Genomic DNA, 20025 nt, shown 5'->3' on the forward strand with positions numbered 1-20025 from the left:
CAGTAACGTAGCTGTCTGTGAATGTCCAAAGAGTGAAGAAGTCTCTCTCCTTTATTCTGGGGGTTTGGATAAAAGGATGGTCTGATTCAAAGCCACACTGGATACTACTTTTGGCATAAAGGTAGGGTTAGTTCGTAAAGAGACCCTGTCCTGATGGAAAATGATGAAAGGTTCCACTGCCATAAGTGCCTGTAGTTCTGAGACCCTGCGTGCTGAGGTAATAGCCAGCAACAAAGCTGTTTTCCAAGACAAGTATTGTAGTTCTGCTGAGAATGCTGGTTCGAAAGGAGGCAGTGTTAATTTTTCTAAAATGAAGTTCAGGTCCCAAGCTGGCGTTGGGGATTTTCTGGGGGGTCTTATATTCTTAGCCCCTCTGAGAAACTGCCGTAGTAAAGGGTGTGAGAAAATAGGAGGATCCGTATTATATTGAGCTGAAATGGCTGAAGCATGGATCTTAACGGATGAGAATGAAAGGCCTTGGTGTAGCATCTCAGTTAAGTATTGCAGTATTTGAGGGATGTTAGGTATCCAAGGATTTTGGCCTTTAGCCTGGTTCCATGCACACAATCTTTTCCATTTGCCTGAGTAAGTTTTTCTGGTGCTGGGCCTTCTGGCCTCCAAAATGACATTCTGGACGTCCTTTGAGAGAAGTGTTGATTGATAGTTCAAGGTATTCTCCATGCAGCTAAATTTAAAGTTCTGAGCTGGCTGTAAAGTATCAGAGAGTTTTTCTGAGTCAGCAGTAGTGGGAATTGAGGCAAGATCCATGGAGGGCTGCGAGTCAAGTTCCTCAGTAATGGGTACCAGTCCTGGCGTGGCCAGTCCGGAGCAATGAGGATCATTTGTGGTCTCTCTGATCTGACTTTCAATAATACCTTGGTCAATAGAGGTAGTGGTGGGAAGGCATAGGCTGTCAATGCTGTCCAACTGAATGATAGTGCGTCCACTTTCCAGGCTAGGGAGTGATAAGTCCTTGTGCAAAATTTCTGTAGTTGGCAATTGTTGGGGGAGGCAAATAGATCTATGTCTGGACATCCCCACCTTTGAGTTATCATTGAAAATACTTGTGGGTGTAGTCTCCACTCGTGAGAATCTGCCATATTTCTGCTTAATTGGTCTGCCAATATGTTTTCCTTTCCTGGCAGGAATTGTGCTTGCAGTTGTACTTGGTAAGTCAATGCTGTGCTCCACAAGGTCATTGCCTGTCTGCATAAAAGATAGGAGTGTGTTCCTCCCTGTTTGTTTATGTACCACATCACTGTGGTGTTGTCTCTGTCCTTATTAGTAGTTGTCCTGGATGCAAGAGGTCCTTGAAGGCTGTCAGAACATTTTGCACAGCTAGCATCTCCTTTTGGTTGATGTGAACATGCATTTGTTTTGCAGACCATTTGCCCTGTATGCACTGTCCTGCCATGTGTGCTCCCCAGACGTAGTCTGAAGAATCTGTTATAGTTTGGTTTGCTGGAGGTAAGACTAAAAGAAGACCCTTGTTTATTTGACATGCTTGAACCCACCATAGGAACTCTTGTTGAAGGCATGGAATGAGAGGTATACTTGATTTGAGGCTGTGTCTGTGTGGAGACCATACACTTTTCAGGTACCATTGCAATTTCCTCATATGCAGCTTTGCATATGGGAGTAGTTGAATGCAGGATGCCATGAACCCCAATGCCTGCAGGATTTTCCTTGCAGTGAGCTGGGTAAAAGTTGCCATATTTTTGAAGTATTGTCAATTGTTGTTGTTTGTCTGGCATAAGAAAAGCCATCTGGATCGTTGTATTTATGCTGGCACCCAGGAATATTATTTGTTGCGAGGGTATTAGCTTTGACTTATTTTTGTTTACTGTGTACCCTAGGCAACTGAGCAGCTTTATTACAAATGCCAGATGCTGTAATAGAATGTCCTTGCTGTCCGCTTGGATGAGGCAGTAGTCCAGATATGGGTAAATTTGTATTCCTCGTTGTCTGCAATATGCAATTACTGGTGCCAGGCATTTCGTAAATACTCTGGGCGCAGTAGATAAACCAAAGGGCAATGCAGAGAATTGATAATGCGTTGTACCTGCCAAAAATCTGAGGTATCTTCTGCAAACTTGTCTGATAGGGACATGCAGGTATGCCTCTGAGGTCCAACGTTACCAGCCAAGACTCCTTGCCCAGCATGGGAAGAAGCTGCTGAAGTGTGAGCATTTTGAATTTGGGTACCTCCAGGTATGTGTTTAGAATTGAGAGGTCTAAGATGGGCCTCCAGGCTTTGTCCTTTCTTGGGACTAGAAATAGTCTTGAGTAAAAACCTTGACCTTGCTCTTTTGTAGGTACCTTTTGAATTGCTTTCATATCCATGATAGCCGAAATTTGCGCTTGTGCCTCTGCCCATTGGTTTGGAGGCAGATTTGGCATGCCTCTCATCCGTGGTAAAGTGTGGAAATGAAATCTGTAGCCTCGGGTAATAATATCCAGAACCCATTTGTCCTTTGTTATGATGTGCCAATTTTGTGGAAATAAAGCCAGTTTTCCTCCCAAAGGTGCTGCCAGGGCAATTTTGCTTGGCAGGCGGAGAGGGAAGTCATTGTGTTTGTTTCCTGAAGGGTTGAGATCTTTCGTCTCCCCCTCTTTGAGATGTTGTTTGCCATTGTCTAGGCCTGAAAAAACTTGTGGCTGGCCTCTGCCCCTTGGGCGTCTGTACCTACCTCTTTGGGGTCTGTCTGATGCAGGAAAGGACCAGTTTTTTGATGGCCAGTTTCTGCTGAAACGAGGAGGTTGTACCTGTAAGAAATCTAACTGTTTGCATAGATTTTGCCTTTTCTTCCATTTTCTTTAAAACTTCCTCTGCTTTGACACCAAATAACACATCTTTCTGCAATGGAGCATCCAATAACTTTGCTTTGACATGTTCTGGTAAGGCTTGTTCTTTAAGCCAAGCATGCCTATGTATTACAGACCCTGTGGCAGCTGCTCTACATGAGGCTTCCAATGAATCAAAACCACACTGTAAGGTATGCTTTCCCACCTGTTCTGCTGCATGCAGCAAATCCTGCATCCCTTTGAAATCAGGTTGATCTGCCTGAGGGATCATTTTCTGTTTTAACTGTGTAATCAAGTACTGTTGGTATTTTAGCATGTGGAATTGGCAGTTTAAGGCCCTCATGGCCAAAGTGGCAGACATATACACTTTATTTCCCCATCTTTCTAATGCTCTGGAATCTCTTTCAGAAGGAAGTGGATTCTTAGCAGTAGAGGCCTTAACCCCTTTGGGGCCCTGGGAAATGGTTTCTGGGTCTGCAGTGGGACTATTATATAGAAACTTATGAGTATCAGGAACTCGGTAGTATCTGTCTGGTTTAGCTGGTGCTGGAGGTAAGGAATCTGGGTTTAGACTAGATTCGGAGTAAACATCATCCAAAATGTCTAAAACTGGAGGAATTGCTAGGGGTCTATGCTGTGGAAGAAGAAGAAACTCACGGAGTCTTTTCTTAGAGTCAGAGTAATCTTGGCCTTCCCAGTGGAAGTGTTCCCTCAAGGTGTGTAAAGTTTCCCCAAAAAAGTAGTCTTCGGGGGGGAGACAGAGGGAATGGACTCTTCAGCATCTGAGTCTTCATAAGGAGGGAAGGAGTAATCCTGGTCCTCAGAGTTGCCTGAGGAAATGGATGCCTGGTCAGAGGAAGGATAATCTTCCTCCAGTCTAGGCCTTTTGTCAGGTGGGGGTTGGGATCCCCTGATAAGGGTAATTAAATCCTCAGCCATCTTAAGCATCTGTTTTTTAGGCATAGGGGCCTGTGGGGGGGGGGGGGGGTGGACTTGGCTTCCTAACTTTCAAGGGAGCTTTAGCATAAGACTTAGTAGAGATAGATGTCGGTTTGAAGACACCTTCAGAAACCGAAGGCCTATCCAAAAATTCCGGATCACCGTCAGGGCTGGCGTCCGAGGGGTGAGGTAGAACCGGTTCCGGAGGCCCAGCTGCTTCGGTCTGGGAGGCCGTCAGAATTTCTGAATCAGCGGTAGTCAGGGGCTGCGTACGCGCCTCGCTGAAAACCACTGAACCGGCGTCAGGCCTAGCTGAGGCCTCGGTAACTGGTCTTGGCCTTGGCTGTCTGTCCTTATCCTTGCGTTTTTTAAACATTGCTGATGTCGGTTGCTCCGACGGCATGTTCTAGTTAAATTTTCTGCCAAAATAGTGCTGGGCGAAATCTGCCCGACGCTTAATTGTACGTTTGTTGAACCTAGCACAAAACAGACAACCAGAGACGTCGTGGTCTGGGCCTAGGCAAGGAATACAATAAGAATGAAAATCCTTATGAGGTATTTGCTTCCCACAAGAAATGCAATTATTAACTTTGTCTGACATCGGTCTGAGGCAAGAAAAGTTTCCCCAACGAGGTACTTAGCTTTAGAGAAGACTTTGGGCTGAAATTCGATTCGAAAATCTCAGGAGCTGGCCGACCGGCACTTGCGAACTGCTTCTGCTTTGGGCGCCGCGCGGCAAGAAAGACTGAAGAAAATGGCGTTGGCTGCCTCTTATACCTCTGTCGCACTGACATCAGGGAAGAAGCGACGACAACAGACGCCGGACCAAGGCTTTGGGATTCGGCCGACTGCGGGACCGCCTGACGACAGGATAACCCAAGTGTGATGACTGCAGCAGTATAACACGATTAACATCCATTGCTGAGCACCATTCAGTGAGCACAGAGCCTGAGGTGAGGCTATGACTGAACATGGTACTTAGATGGGGTGCCAGTTCATTCTGTAGTTCATGTAGAACGCAGCCTGGGATGTTGTCAGGTCCCATGGATGCTGTGTTCTTGGCTTTGGAGAGTGTGTTTTTTACCTGTGCAGCCGTGATTACAGGCACTTTGCATTCTTCCGGTATAGAGATGGGCCCTTTAGGGGATGAGAGAGGGGTAAAGATAGAACTGAACCTATCTGCCAAGATGTTGGCAATATCAGTTGGTTCTGTATATTTAGTGCCATTGTGCTGTAACTCAGAGCAGATCCGAGTGTTGCCATTGAGATTCTTGACACAGCTATAGAATGCTTTGTGGTTGTCTTTAGAATCAGTGGCGATTTTGTTTTCGTAACTAGCTTTGGAGGATTTTATGAAGGATCTCAGCTTCTTACTGAGGCTGACCCAGGCTGACCACGGAGTTCCTCCAATCATGGGATTTTACTCATTTTTGCAACAGTTTCTTTCTTCAGTTATAGAGTTTGTTTATAGCAGGGGACCACCAGATTGGCTTCCTTTTTTTTGAAAGATAGCATCTTGGTTCTGTTAGGGATTGCACGATCCATGCACTCATGTAAGTGCTTATAAAGTGCAATTGTATAGGATTCAGCAGTCCTATCTCTACTGTCAGTCAGCATGGGTGTTGTGAAGATTGCCACTTCTGTCTTAAGAAGCATGAAGTTGGCGCTGGAGAAATTTTTACGGTGGTTTCCCTAATGAGGGGTGGGGATGGGATGTGGATGTCTAGGGTGATTTACTTGTGGTCGGAACTGACCAACGAGGAATTGACCTCTAGTGTGGAAAACCGGTTGCCCATGTTGGTAATAACCAGGTCTAGGATATTGTTACCCCTGGTGGGAGTGTGGATAAATTGATCCAAGGCATTGGAATTTATGAATTCCTGAAAACGTTGAGCACAAGAGTTGGTACATGAGTAGTTTTCCCAGTTAATGGTGGGGTAGTTGAAATCGCCCATTATTAGGGAGTTAGGTTATACCCTAATATTTTCCAGTGTATCAAGAAATGAGGAGTGGGAATCCTGGGGAATGGTGGGGGATCTGTAGCAAGCTACAATTTGCACTGCGGTCTTGCCCAAAGTTAGTTGCACTTGGATAATCTCAGATGCATTATGCTGAGCAACTAGCCTGCAGGTGTGGATATCCTTAGTGAATATGGACAAGCTTCCGCCTTCAGTGCTTCGGTCCAAGTTAGGTGGCCGAAAGGTGTGGTATGAATTATAGCCTGGTAATGCAGGGGTGCTCTCTGGAGCCTTGAACCAGGTCTCTGTCACTGCACAGATGTCGATGTTCTCCATTTTAAGGAGTGCCTTGAGTGAGTGCATTTTGAGGTTTAGACTTCTAGCATCGAGTAGCACTACCCTCAGATTTTGCTTCCTTGTACCTGTTATGGTGGTGAATTTGTCATTTGAATTGCGCCTAAAAGAGGTACTATAGGGGTGGCAAGAGCCATAGCCAGTATCCGGAATCCCAAGGCGACCGGTGCAGGCCATCCCTGGCAAAGCATCGTGGTTTGTCGATCATGTCATCCCAGGCAGACAGATACTGGATCCCCTTAGAAAGACATCAGAAGCTTAGCCAATTGTTGAAGTCAATCATTTTGTCCTTGTACTGTGGTATCATTCTGGGTGATGGCAGGATGCTACTCAGGGCTAGGGTCATACCTGCCTGGGCTACAAGATCTGAAAGCTCCTCCATGTCTCTTTTCATGTAGTCCAGGGAAGTACGTCTCAGGTCATTCACATCAACATGGACAATGACAGAGTCATATTTGTACTTGCTGTGGAGTTAACTGAGTGCAAGTGTTATGTGGAGGTTCCTGGCACCTGACAGGCAGCTGACAGTGACTTTCTCCTTGTTTAGCCTGGTGAGTGGAACATCAGTGTGCCTGACTATAGTCACCTATGACTAGAGTTAGGTACGTTGTTATCCATTACGGGCTATGGTTGAGTGGCACACTCTGTTTGTTGGCTGTGTGTCATTTGGGTTGTGTTGCGGATGGAGGTTGCTTGTGTTTCTGCTTTGGAGGTACCTGTTGCTTGGGTAGATTTTTGAGAGCCTCCATGAATGTAGGTGTGTGTTTTGTGTTTCTATGTGTGTGTTTTGGTGGTGTAGGTTTTGAGGGACTATGTGATGAGTGTGGTGTGGTGCAAGTGTTTACCTTCTCCTCTTGACTGTCTAGTCCAGTCTTGGGTGAAGAGAGCTTTGCTTCCAGTTTGACTATACAAGTGCATCTCTCACAGGTTGTAGTGTTGGGTGGTAGGAGGAGAGGGTTGTCTGTGTACATGAGGCAATTGCTGCAATGCCCCAAGATGCCCAGATTCATCAGGTAGACAGGAGAAAACACCGGGAGCTGACCCTTAGACATGACTGGATAGGTGCTTATTTATTAAGTACTAAAAACGGTTTTCCTCTAGACAAGTGAGGAAAGTTGAGTGCTGTAGTAATTTGTAGCTTATTTAGTGCTTACAATGAGTTCTGAACAAGTGCTGAGCTCAAAGAAACAGATTTGAGTGCTGAAACTAGAAAATTGGCTAGTTCTAACATAGTTAAGGGACGACGATAATGTACTAGGCTCACTCCGCCCCCCCAAAGAAATTCCTGAATCAATTACAAACTCAAATGGCACCATTATGCTTACTAATAAAAGTGCCGTTATATTCTTGTCATTTGACAGGGTTAACATCAGACAGGAGAATTTCAGTATTTTAATAACAGGCTCATATCCCTGTTTTTGGAAGTTAGTTGAATGGAAGTATCCTCTTATGACACAATACAAGAAATGGAAGATTCCCTTTCATCATCTTTATCAGATGACCTTTCCCAATTATCCTGTTTCCTATGAGGCTCCCTCAAAAAAGATGAAAACAATTAAAAATACAATTAAAATTATTAAAAAAAAGTCAATTTCCTACCACAATCACACTTGAACAGTTTATTTCCATTTTCTTTGAGGCAAACAATTGTGAACCACTACACCGTGAAATTTTCTACAGTACGAATGCAGGGCCTGGGTGGGGTATTGAAAATACCAAAAACTGAAAAATGCTCCTAGGAATTCTGACCAACCCTGCACACCAGCGGAGTTCCACAGAAAGTACAGTTTTGTACCTACCATAAATGTAGATGTTCGAGGGCTATTACAGCTGCAGTAATTACATATGGGTTTTCAGCCGGCAGGCGGTCCCTCGGTCGGCCGAATTCCAAAGTCTTGGTCCGGCGTCGGTTGTTGTCGCGTACTCTTCTGACGTCAGGAAGGCTAGAGTATAAAAGACACAGCCGACGCCATCTTCTTCAGTCTTTCTTGCCCCAGATGTCAGGTGCCCCCAAAAGGAAGGCAATACATAAAGTAGTGTAATACACAAAAATAAGCAAATAAAACATAGCAGGATAACCCAGTTAGCAGGTATGAATAGTTATTCAAACCCCAAGGTCTTACCAAGTGGGGAAGGAGGGTGGGAAACCTGTACTGCAGCTGTAATAGCCCTTGAACATCTACATTTATGGTAGGTACAAAACTGTACTATGTTCATCGTGCATTACAGCTGCAGTAATTACATATGGGTAGAATCCCAAAGCTATGTATAGGGTGGTAGGTACTATACGGAACTGGGTTGAGCTAGAATGCCCTGCAAAACTGCAGTAGCAAAGCCTGCTCTTGTTCTGGAGTATAAAGGCAGATGGTAGTGCTTTGTGAAGGTATGTACAGAACTCCAAGTGGCTGCCTCCAAGATATCTTTAGTAGGCACTCCTCTGAGGAAGGCTGTAGAGGTGGCTGTGGCCCTAGTGGAGTGTGATCTGATACCAGTAGGTTCGAGCTTTCCATGATAGGAATAACAGAAGCGTATGCAGTGACCAATCCACTTGGAAATGGTCTCTTTAGTGACAGGTTTCCCTTGACCCCCCACAGCATAGGAAACTAGGAGTTGATCTGATTTTCTGAAGGGCTTGGTTCTGTCCAAGTAGTAACGTAGCTGCCTATGGATGTCTAAAGAATGAAGCAGCCTCTCCCCTTTGTTTTGAGGATTAGGGTAGAAGGTAGGAAGGTGTATGGCCTGGTTTAGGGCTACCCTAGATACCACTTTAGGCATAAAGGAAGGGTTAGTACGCAGGGAAACCCTGTCCTGATGGAATATGAGGAATGGCTGCACCGCCATGAGGGCCTGTAACTCAGATACCCTACGAGCTGAAGTGATGGCCAGGAGAAAAGCTGTTTTCCAAGACAAATATTGTAATTCTGCTGAAGCAGCTGGTTCAAAGGGAGGCAATGTCAATTTTTCCAGTACATAGTTAAGGTCCCAAGCTGGCACTGGTTGCTTCCTTGGAGGCCTTATGTTCTTAGCCCCTCTGAGGAACTGTCGCAGGAGTGGGTGTGAGAATAAAGGAGGATCCATATTGAATTCTGCCGAGATTGCTGAGGCATGTATCTTGATTGAGGAAAATGAAAGTCCCTTGCTCAAAAGTTCAGCTAGGTACTGTAGAATCTGAGGCAGGTTTAATTTTCTAGGATCCTGCCCTCGCTCTTCATTCCAACAGCAAAACCGCTTCCATTTTGCGGAGTAGGCTTTTCTTGTAGATGGTCTTCTGGCCTCCAAAATGACATCTTGCACTTCTTTGGAGAGTAGTGTCTGATGTGAAGGTAAGGAATTTTCCATGCAGCTAGGCTGAGAGTTTTCAGCCGACTGTGAAGGGTTTTGAAATTGTTCTGCGTCAGCAGTAGAGGTGTTAGAGGCAGGGGCCACGGAGGAGTGTGTGTTAGGCTCCTCAATAGTGGATACCAATGTTGTCTCGGCCAGTCTGGAGCAATCAGTATCATCCTCGGCTTGTCTGTTCTTACTTTCAAAAGCACCTTGGGCAGCAGAGGTAGTGGTGGGAATGCATAAACTGACCAAGTTGTCCATGTGAATGAAAGGGCGTCCACTTTCCAAGCCTTTGGGTGGAAGGTCCTTGAGCAAAACTTTTTTAATTGATGATTTTTGTGGGAGGCAAAAAGGTCTATGTCTGGCCTTCCCCACGCTTGAACAATCTCCATGAATACGTGTGGATGTAGCTTCCATTCGTGAGGGTCTGTCATATGCCTGCTCAGAGTGTCTGCCAGTGTGTTTTCCATTCCTGGCAGGTACTGAGCCTGAAGTTCCATTTGTCTTTCCAGAGCTAGATTCCAAAGAGTCATGGTTAGTCTGCACAAGGGGTATGAATGAGTTCCTCCTTGTTTGTTTATGTACCACATTACTGTGGTGTTGTCTGTTCTTATGAGCAGTTGTCCTGGATGTAGGAATTCTCTGAACGCTGAAATTGCATTTATTACTGCCAGCATTTCTTTTTGATTGATGTGAAGGTGCTTTTCTGTTTGGGCCCATCTGCCCTGAATGCACCTGTCCTTCATGTGCGCTCCCCAGGCGTAATCTGAGGCGTCTGTGGTTATGACTTGTGTAGCTTGAGGCTTGCAGAATGGAAGGCCTTTGTTTACTTGGCATGCTTGGGCCCACCATATGAATTCCTTTTGCAGACAGGGAATTATTGGAATCTCCACTTCTAAGCTGTGACTGTGTTGAGACCATAGATTTTTTAGGTACCATTGAAGTTTCCTCATGTGCAGCTTTGCACATGGGATTAGAAGAATGCAAGATGCCATGAATCCCAGAGCCTGCAGGATTTTCCTTGCAGTAAGCCTGGTACTTTTTGCAAGTATTTTGAAGTAATGAGATAGTTGCCCTTGTTTTTCTGTTGTAAGGTAAGCCATCTGGGTGTTTGTGTCCAAGTTGGCACCCAGGAAGGTTATTTTCTGAGAGGGTGTTAGCCTTGATTTCTCCTTGTTGATGGTGTATCCCAGAGAAAGCAGTAAGCGTGTCACATATGCCAGATGTTTCAGAAGTACTTGTTTGCTGTCCGCTTGGATCAGGCAGTCGTCCAGATAAGGGTAAACTTGTATCCCTTGTAGTCTGCAGTATGCAATCACTGATGCCAGGCACTTGGTGAATACTCTGGGCGCAGTAGATAAGCCAAAGGGCAATGCAGAGAATTGGTAGTGGTTTGAACCTGCAAGAAATCTGAGGTATCTTCTGCAACTTTGTCTGATTGGGACATGCAGGTATGCCTCCTTGAGGTCCAATGTTACCAGCCAAAACCCCTTGCCCAGCATGGGAAGGAGTTGCTGTAATGTGAGCATCTTGAATTTTGGTACGAGAAGGAATGTGTTGAGAATGGATAAGTCCAGAATGGGTCTCCAGTCGCTTCCTTTTCTTGGCACCAGAAAAAGCCTTGAATAAAAACCTTGTGCTTGTTGGTGCGTAGGTACCTTTTGTATAGCCCTCATGTTTAGGAGCTTTGCGATTTGTAGTTGTGCCTCTACCCTTTGATTTTGTGGTAGGTTTGGCATGCCTCTCATTTTTGGAAGAGTGTGAAAATGAAATTTGTAGCCTCTGTTTATTATGTCCAGAATCCATTTGTCTGTTGTGACAATATGCCAATTGCTTGCAAATAGTGCCAGTTTTCCTCCCAAAGGTGCTGCCAGTTGAATTTTGCTTGGCATGGAAATGAGGGAGTCATTGAGTCTGTTTTCTGTACTGCTGTGCACTGTCGTCACCACCTCTTGGTGTTGGTGATTGCCATTGTCTGCCTCTGTAGGACCCTTGGGGTTGTCCTCTGCCCCTTCCGCGTCTGTATCTGCCTCTTTGGGCCTTGTCAGTGGTTGGAAAGGACCAGTTTTTCGAAGGCCAATTCCTGCTGAACCTTGGTGGCTGAACCTGTAAGAAAGCTTTGACAGTTTGCATAGATTTTGCTTTTCTTCCATTTTACGTAAAATATCCTCAGCATTAGCACCAAAAAGAACATCCTTATGTAACGGTGCATCCAGTATTTTTGCTTTCACCTGGTCTGGAAGATTTTGTTCCCTTAGCCATGCATGCCTGCGAATGACTGCTCCGGTGGCGGCCGATCTGCTGGAGGCCTCTAGGGCATCATAACCACATTGTAAGGTGTGCTTGCCCACTTGTTCAGCACTATGCATCATATCCTGCAACTCTTTTAAATCTGGTTGTTCAGGCTGTGACATTTTGGTTTTTAATTGTGATAACAGAAATTGCTGATATTTAATCATATGAAACTGGCAGTTTAAGGCCCTCATGGCAAGGGTGGCCGAGGTGTAAACCTTCTTACCCCACCTGTCTAGAGATCTAGATTCCCTTTCCGCAGGTAGTGGATTTTTGGCCGTGGAAGCCTTAATTCCTTTAGGGCCTTGAGAAATAATTTCAGGGTCTGCATTATGGCCTTTATAGAGGAACTGATGAGAATTAGGAACTCTGTAATACCTATCCGGCTTAACTGGTGCAGGAGGCAGAGAATCAGGATTAAGACAGGCCTCCGAGTATACATCATCCAAAACCTCCAACACAGGGGGAATAGCCAAAGGTCTATGTTGAGGTAACCAGAGGAATTCCCTAAGCCTTTTCTTGGAGTCTGAAAAGTCTTGTCCTTCCCAATGGAAGTGCTCTCTCAAGGAGTGTAAAGTTTCCCCAAAGGAAAAATCCTCAGGGGGGGATACAGCAGGAATAGACTGCTCTGCATCCGAATCCTCAAAGGGTGAATAAGAGTGTTCTTCAGCATCAGAATGTTCTGATAAAATGGATTCTTGGTCAGAAGGAGGAGAATCCTCCTCTACTCTGGGTCTCTTGTCCGGAGGGGCCTGGGAGCCTCTGATAAGAGTGATCAGGTCTTCAGCCATTTTAAGCATGTGCTTCTTAGGCGTAGGCCCAGGTCTTGGGCCTTGTGAGGCAGGCCTAGAAAGTTGCTTGGCTGATTTGGCTTTAGTAAAGGCCTTGATGGAGAAAGAAGATGAAGGCCTAAATACACCGTGGGTGGATGTAGATCTATCCACATTGGTGGGTTCGACATGAGCAGGGGCTTCGGTTGTAGTTTGGGAAAGGACCGAAGAACCAGCGGTCTCAGGTACAGACGTCCCCGCCGAGGGAGTGTCGTCGGTAGTCAGGGACTGCAAAGGCGTCTCACTGAGAACCGGACCACGTGGAGCTTGTTTCGGCGTGGTGTCGGTGGAGACCGCAGATCTCGACTGACGGTCCTTTTCTTTGCGTTTTCTGGACATAGCGGTAGTCGGAGTATCCAACGACATTTTATAATTAAACGCTTTACCAAAATAGTGCTGGGCGAACTCCGCCCGACGCTTGATAGTGCGTTTATTGAAGGTAGCACAAAAGCGGCAGCCCGAGACGTCGTGGTCTGGGCTCAAACAAGGTATGCAAAGGGAATGGAAATCCTTATGCGGCATTTGCTTCCCACAAGAAATACAATTATTAACTTTTTCTGACATCGGTCTGAGGCAAGAAAAGATTCCCCAACGGGGTACTTAGCTTTAATGAAGACTTCGGTTCTAAATTTTTTGTAATTCAGGAGCTGGCCGACCGGCACTTGCGAACTGCTTCTGCTTCGGGCACCGCACGGCAAAAAAGACTGAAGAAGATGGCGTCGGCTGTGTCTTTTATACTCTAGCCTTCCTGACGTCAGAAGAGTACGCGACAACCGACGCCGGACCAAGACTTTGGAATTCGGCCGACCGAGGGACCGCCTGCCGGCTGAAAACCCATATGTAATTACTGCAGCTGTAATGCACGATGAACATCCTTGAAATGACACTAGTGTTGGCATCATGAGGATGAAGGCAAAGCTGATGAAGAACCTAGGCATAAAAATAAGGGTGGGTGGGCAAACAATACAAAATACTGTTACACTGATCTACTACTCCAAGGAAGATTTTCTTCGATATCCCACTACCATACAACAGTTCCAATAATGGACATAACGCGTACATTAGAAATTAGTAAGATCATGTTTACTCCAATAGGATTAACTGCTAGAGGCAACCAGAGCTTGGCTTTTCTCCACTCACCATACATAACACCCACAAATGCTTACCTGCAGTTTGTGCACGTGTAGAAAACAGTCTGCCCTTCATCAGCTGACCTCATCTGGCGGGTGTGATAAACCATACCCTCATGACCACAACGACTACACTTCCTATCAATCTGAAAATTAATGCACAGTCATCATTTGAGCAGAACTGGCTGAGAGTGTCTCAGATAAATGAAAGACAAGTCTACAACATAAAATAAAATGATACACAACATTTCAACACACACCGCTACAAAAGGAGAAACCCACTTTCCAGTTCTGACAAGTAGAAGGCTGTTACTTAGAAATGACTATCATACAGACATATTTCAAAATGATATGAATATTTTCCCTCCACCCTCTAATACTTTGCTGCAGTATTCCAATAGTTTATCATGTTTGCTAAATATGCACATTACTCCAAACGGCAACAAAAGGACAGAAATAATAAGCTTCACCAATTCTGCAGAACTCTGACACTACACTTGGTACAATAAAAATGATATCCACAAGCAGCTCCGCACCCAATAAAAGGCAATTTCCTACTACATCTAAGGGAGTCAACCCCCCCCCCCAACCTTTTCCTCTGCTTGGGTTAAGGATTCAGATCCCCTTTAAAATATTCTGCTGAATTAATTTTCTAATTAAAAACATACATAAAAGCCTAAGAACTGCAACCATGCTCAAAGGAAATGACTGAAGAATGATAAAGTAATACTTCACAAGCTCCTCAAACACAGTGTGGACTTGTACACGTGGGCCAACCAATGGTAGCAGGAGAATTGAAAAAAGGAAACCTGCGTCAGTCAAATCATTCCACCAACACTAGAAAAAATTTATGGAGGAAGACAGCCCACCCACAAAACAGCCTTTAATAATTTTTCAGTGTACAAGTACATACTTGCTAATTTTGCCCTAAACAAACTGCATCACTTTGTAACAAAGATCACAGATTTCCAAGCAGTTTACCGGTAAGCTTTTTAGTAATTTTTATATATATATATATATATATATATATATATATATATATATATATATATATATATATATATATATATATATATATATTTATACGTATATATACACACATATATATATATATACACATATATATATATATATATATATATATATATATACACACACACACACACACACACACACACACACACACACACACACACACACACACACACACACACACACACACACACAGAGATAGCACTAACTTTATCCTCTCACTTTACTGGTTTATGTACTTTTACATTCTTACTATTGCACTCTTTGTATTTTGTCCACTGGCACTTCATATTCTGTTGCGTTACTTATTCTGTACAAATAGTTATATTACTGACCCCAGGCTGAGAATGAAACTGGTCAGAGTTGATCAGTGCTCTACCCCAGTTAATGTCAATAAATCAAGCCTGCAAAGAAGCAGATAACAAGGAAATCATACCAACTGTGAGGCTGCCATATGTTGGGGGGGGGGGGGGGGGCATTCATACAGCACTGAAACAGCCTTTATTTTTTTAAATAGTACACAAAGTACATAATTACATCTACCCTCACCAAACTGTACCACTTTTCAACAAAACAGCACAAATTTCCAAGCAGCTGACTAATAAAGCCTGAAAAGAAGCAAATAACTAAAGAGATGCTTGACTCAACATGCACTGAAAGGATGTCCTACTTCCATAATGCCAAGCCAGATTCTAACGCTCTATGAAGATATGCACGGAATACCAAATGATTATGTCAAAATCACCTCCTATGGACACGTTCCAAAAATAGACAGAAGTCATGAGTATTGCTACTTAAACGTTCCTTCAATGCATTAGAAAGAGGTAGGTCAGGACTTGTGGTTAATTACAAGACTAAGCACGCTAATTTTGTTAAGTCAGTTTGTTCTACTTCTGAAAGGGAAGCCAAAAGTCAAACAAGGTGAAAAAAACACCTGTTCTGTGACAGTCTTTGAATCTCAAAGTAAAACCAAAGCCATCTGTTTATATCAAGAGTACAGACTAGTTGCTTCCTTATATTCTGAACTTCCAGAAACAGAACCAGTTAACAGAAATCTGGAAAAACCCTTCCTTCACAACTACTACATGGAGCACTTACTATGACCCTGTGAAAATGACTTCAAGACAGTTGTTGCTTACTATAATCTGGCTAAGGAGACTGCCTTCTGGCAACTGAAGCAGAGGGCTAAAGCTGTGAGATGTAGTTTCTTTGGTACAAGATTTGATTCCCTCAGCCCTCATCTGCCTACTGTATGGTTAAGTCACTTAATGAGACAGTGCCCTGGGGTTTACTGGGAATATGGTCCAGGTACCTCAATGGTCCCCCTGGACTGCAACCTAGTGACTACCTATGAACATACGAGATGTCCTTAGCCATAGCCATCAACCAAGATCATGCATGGGAAGCAGAGGCTAGGTAATGTTAACCCAAATGGTGCAGTAAATGCAGAGTGCTGTACTTTTTTCTCTTTACCTTGTTATATGTTTGGGAATACTGTAGTTACTAGCAAATATCTGTGACGTTAGTTTAGGAAATGTGCTTGCTACTGTCTAAATCCCCTATGCCAAGGTGCAGGTGGTGGTGATGGTGGCACAAACATGAAAGCTATCATGCCAGTTTCTGCAGGGACCAATTCTGGGGGTAGGGTTCCACGGCATCATCCCATGTTACATGCACACTACTTGGTTTGTCTCTCCACGGATAGCTGTAGAACTGTGCAATTCTCTGTTTACAAATGATGATCTGCAGGGGACACACACTTCCATGCTGCCTGACAAGCAGATAAGGGGAAATATGTATGGGACTGTGACTTGTGTCTCTTGTTCTAACATTTTTCTTTATAGCTTTCACAGTTCTTTGATGCGAACTTTCACTTTCAGAATAAGCAAAACATGATAAATCAGGGCCAACTACCACAAGAGGCAGGAGAGGCTTGCAGCCAGCCACAGGCAGTACCACTCACAAATGCTAAGAAGTTATGTACTCACCATAACTTTCCATGTGAGTTGTTCAACCTCGCCTTCATTCTTCACTGATGGGTTCGGAGCCAATCCCTCGGCTCCGACACGGCCGTTAGCAAGCTCAAGGTTTTACATTTGCTCGAGACCCAGCCCCTTTTCCCATAATGCACTGCTGGAATTACCTCAGATCTTGTTTGCTGCATGTACCATATCCTTGTACAAGGACTACTCTCCTAAGAGGGGAAAAAGGAAGGAACTGAATTACCAGGATGAGATCAACGTCTAGGTCAACTGTCAGCCAGGTGGGGGATGGAGGGAGGAACGTGAGAATGAAGGTGAGATGGAACTCACTTGGAACATTATGGTGAGTACATAACTTCTTAATGTGAAGTTGTTCAATCTCGCCGTTCATTCTTCACTGATGGGTAGCGTCCCTAGCACCCTCAATCTTCGGTGGCTCATGGGAGTATATTCTTCAGAACTGTAGAAGCAAAGGAAGCCCTGTCCCTGAAGGCCTTATCCACCTTGTAATAAGTGATAAAGGTATGAGGCTTAGACCAAGTGGCTGCAGCACAATTGTCAATGGGCAATTTGGCTTGAAATGCAGAGGATGTAGAAACTGCTCTGGTTGAATGAGCTTTAATTCTGTATAGTAAGGGCATATTAGCTGCTGAATAAACACAGGTGATACAATCAGACAGCCACTTATAAAGGGTTGTTTTAGCCACTGGTCTACCTTTCCTGGCTTCATAAAAGGAAACAAATAGTTGGTCTGATTTTCTAAAATCTTTTGCCTTATCCAAATAATATCCGAGCTGTCTATGAACGTCTAGTTTGTGCAGCATATACTCTAGTTTGTTGGAGTGGTTGGGGAAGAAGACTGGCAATTCAATGACTTGATTGATATTAGACTCAGAACAAACTTTAGGTAAAAAGGAAGGATTTGTCCTGAGAAATACTCTATCAGCATGAAAAATCATATAAGGAGGTGTGATAGACAAGGCTTGCAGCTCTGACACTCTGCGGGCGGAAGTAATGACCACTAGAAAAATGGTTTTCCACGACAAATATCTGAGATCACAAGATGATGCAGGTTCAAACGGGGGAAGAATTATGCGAGATAGCATGAAATTCAGATTCCAGGGGAATAGAGGAGTTTTTACTGGAGGCCTCATGTGAAAGGTGCCTTTAAGAAAAGCCTTGGACAACTTGTGGGCCATAACATTTAGTCCGTCTACTCCAAGATGGAAATTAGATATGGCAGCTAACTGGACTTGAATTGTAGCCGCTGCTGCTCCTTCGTTAAAGATAACAGCTAAGAATTCCAATACAGATGTCAAGGGAGCGTGAAAAGGATCAATGTTCTGTTTGGAAGCCCAAATGGAAAATCTCTTCCACTTACTACGATATAATCTTCTGGTGGAAGGTTTTTGAGAAGAAAAAAGGATTTGCCTCATTTCATAAGAAAGGTTGTGAAGCCTGGCTATGTGGGGAACTGGAGCAGCCAAGCTGTCAGCTTCAGGGACTGCAATGAAGGGTGGAGATCCCCTGACGGATGTGTCAGAAGGTCCGGAACTGGGTCCAAGATCCATGGATCCTCAAAAAAGATGATAAAGAAATGGGAACCAAATCTGCCGAGGCCAATGGAGGGCTATAAGAATGATGGTCCTTCCCAGCGAATTTGCTTTCTTAAAAATCTTGGTATTAGCAGGATTGGAGAAAATGCATATAGGAGACCCGGGGGCCAATCATGTACGAGTGCGTCCCTCGGGGATTGTCCCGGATGGGGAATCAGAGAGTTAAGTAGCTTCTGCATTTGGTGTTGATGTGACTGGCAAAAAGGTCGCAGCAAGGCTGGCCCCATTTGCGGAAAATCCTGTCCGCAATGTCCTGACTGAGGGACCACTCATGTGGCAACAAAATTGCCCTGCTCAGTTTGTCTGCTATCAAGTTGGATATCCCCGGAATGTGTGTTGCCAACAGAAAGTGCTGGGAAGACACAGCCCAATGCCAAACTCTGAGGGCTTCTCGGCAAAGAGGGTAAAGACTTGGTCCTGCCCTGTTTGTTCAAATACCAGACTACCGACATGCTGTCTAAATTGCAATTGACCCTAGAGGAAGAGAGCCCTGAAAGTACTGCAACACCAGAAGTACTGCTCTCATCTCTAGAACATTGATATGCAGGTGTGATTCCTGATCTGTCCATGTGCCTTGGGCAGTCTTTCCCTAAAAATGCCCCCCCACCCTATCAGAGAAGCATCCATGGTCACAGTGGCTATCGGCAGGGGGTAGTACAAATGGATGTCCTATTGTGACATGAATCTACGTCAACCACCACTGAAGGTCTCTCTTGCAAGCATTTGTTATCATGATCATATGCTTCATTAGAAGTTCCTGATAAGACCATTGAGTGAACAGTAGCCACTGAAGAATCCACATATGCATCTTTGCTGATGGTATGGCTAATATTGCTGCTGCCATCAGCCCCAGTACTTTTAAGACCTCTGCTGCTGGAGCACTGTCTTGACACCAGTGAGCTGACATGTTGTCGAAGTGAGACCCTCTCGAAAGGTAGACGCAGAGTGGTGGTTGAAGTGTCTAACTCTGCCCCGATAAAGACAACATGCTGCGATGGCGACAAGGCAGACTTTTCTACGCTGACAGTAATGCCTAAGTGGATGCAGAGTGTCAGAGTGGATTCTCCTGCCTGAATCAGTTGATGCCTGGTGATGGAGGTAAGCAGCCAATTGTCTAGGTATGGAAACACCTGGAATCCTAGATGCCTCAAGTGAGCCGTGACCACTGCCAAACATTTGGTGAACACTCTGGGGGCTGTAGTGAGACAGTACAGTTTTGTACCTACCATAAATGTAGATGTTCGAGGGCTATTACAGCTGCAGTAGTTACATATGGGTTTTCAGCCGGCAGGCGGTCCCTCGGTCGGCCGAATTCCAAAGTCTTGGTCCGGCGTCGGTTGTTGTCGCGTACTCTTCTGACGTCAGGGAGGCTAGAGTATAAAAGACACAGCCGACGCCATCTTCTTCAGTCTTTCTTGCCCCAGATGTCAGGTGCCCCCAAAAGGAAGGCAATACATAAATTAGTGTAATACACAAATGTAAGCAAATAAAACATAGTAGGATAACCCAGTCAGCAGGTATGAAAAGGTATTCAAAACCCCAAGGTCTTACCAAGAGGGGAAGGAGGGTGGGAAACCTGTACTGCAGCTGTAATAGCCCTCGAACATCTACATTTATGGTAGGTACAAAACTGTACTATGTTCATCGTGCATTACAGCTGCAGTAGTTACATATGGGTAGAATCCCAAAGCTATGTATAGGTGGTAGGTACTATAATGAACTGGGTTGAGCTAGAATGCCCAAAAGCATAACCCATATAGGTC

At 44.6% G+C, this 20025-nt stretch overlaps 1 protein-coding gene across 10 annotated transcripts in view; it reads right to left on the reverse strand.

Annotated features, from left to right (window-relative positions):
* POLR1H (RNA polymerase I subunit H) overlaps nucleotides 1-20025 on the reverse strand; it is a 344054-nt gene that overhangs the window by 100700 nt on the left and 223329 nt on the right. For all 10 annotated transcript variants that reach the window (XM_044072102.1, XM_044072103.1, XM_044072104.1 and 7 more), the window contains exon 4: nucleotides 13669-13778. In XM_044072102.1, the coding sequence (XP_043928037.1) occupies nucleotides 13669-13778 (110 nt within the window). The remainder of the gene's footprint in view (nucleotides 1-13668; nucleotides 13779-20025) is intronic.

This window comes from Protopterus annectens, chromosome 5.part0 (genome assembly GCF_019279795.1).
Source record: "Protopterus annectens isolate FY-2018-M chromosome 5.part0, PAN1.0, whole genome shotgun sequence".
Lineage (NCBI taxonomy): Eukaryota > Metazoa > Chordata > Ceratodontiformes > Protopteridae > Protopterus > Protopterus annectens.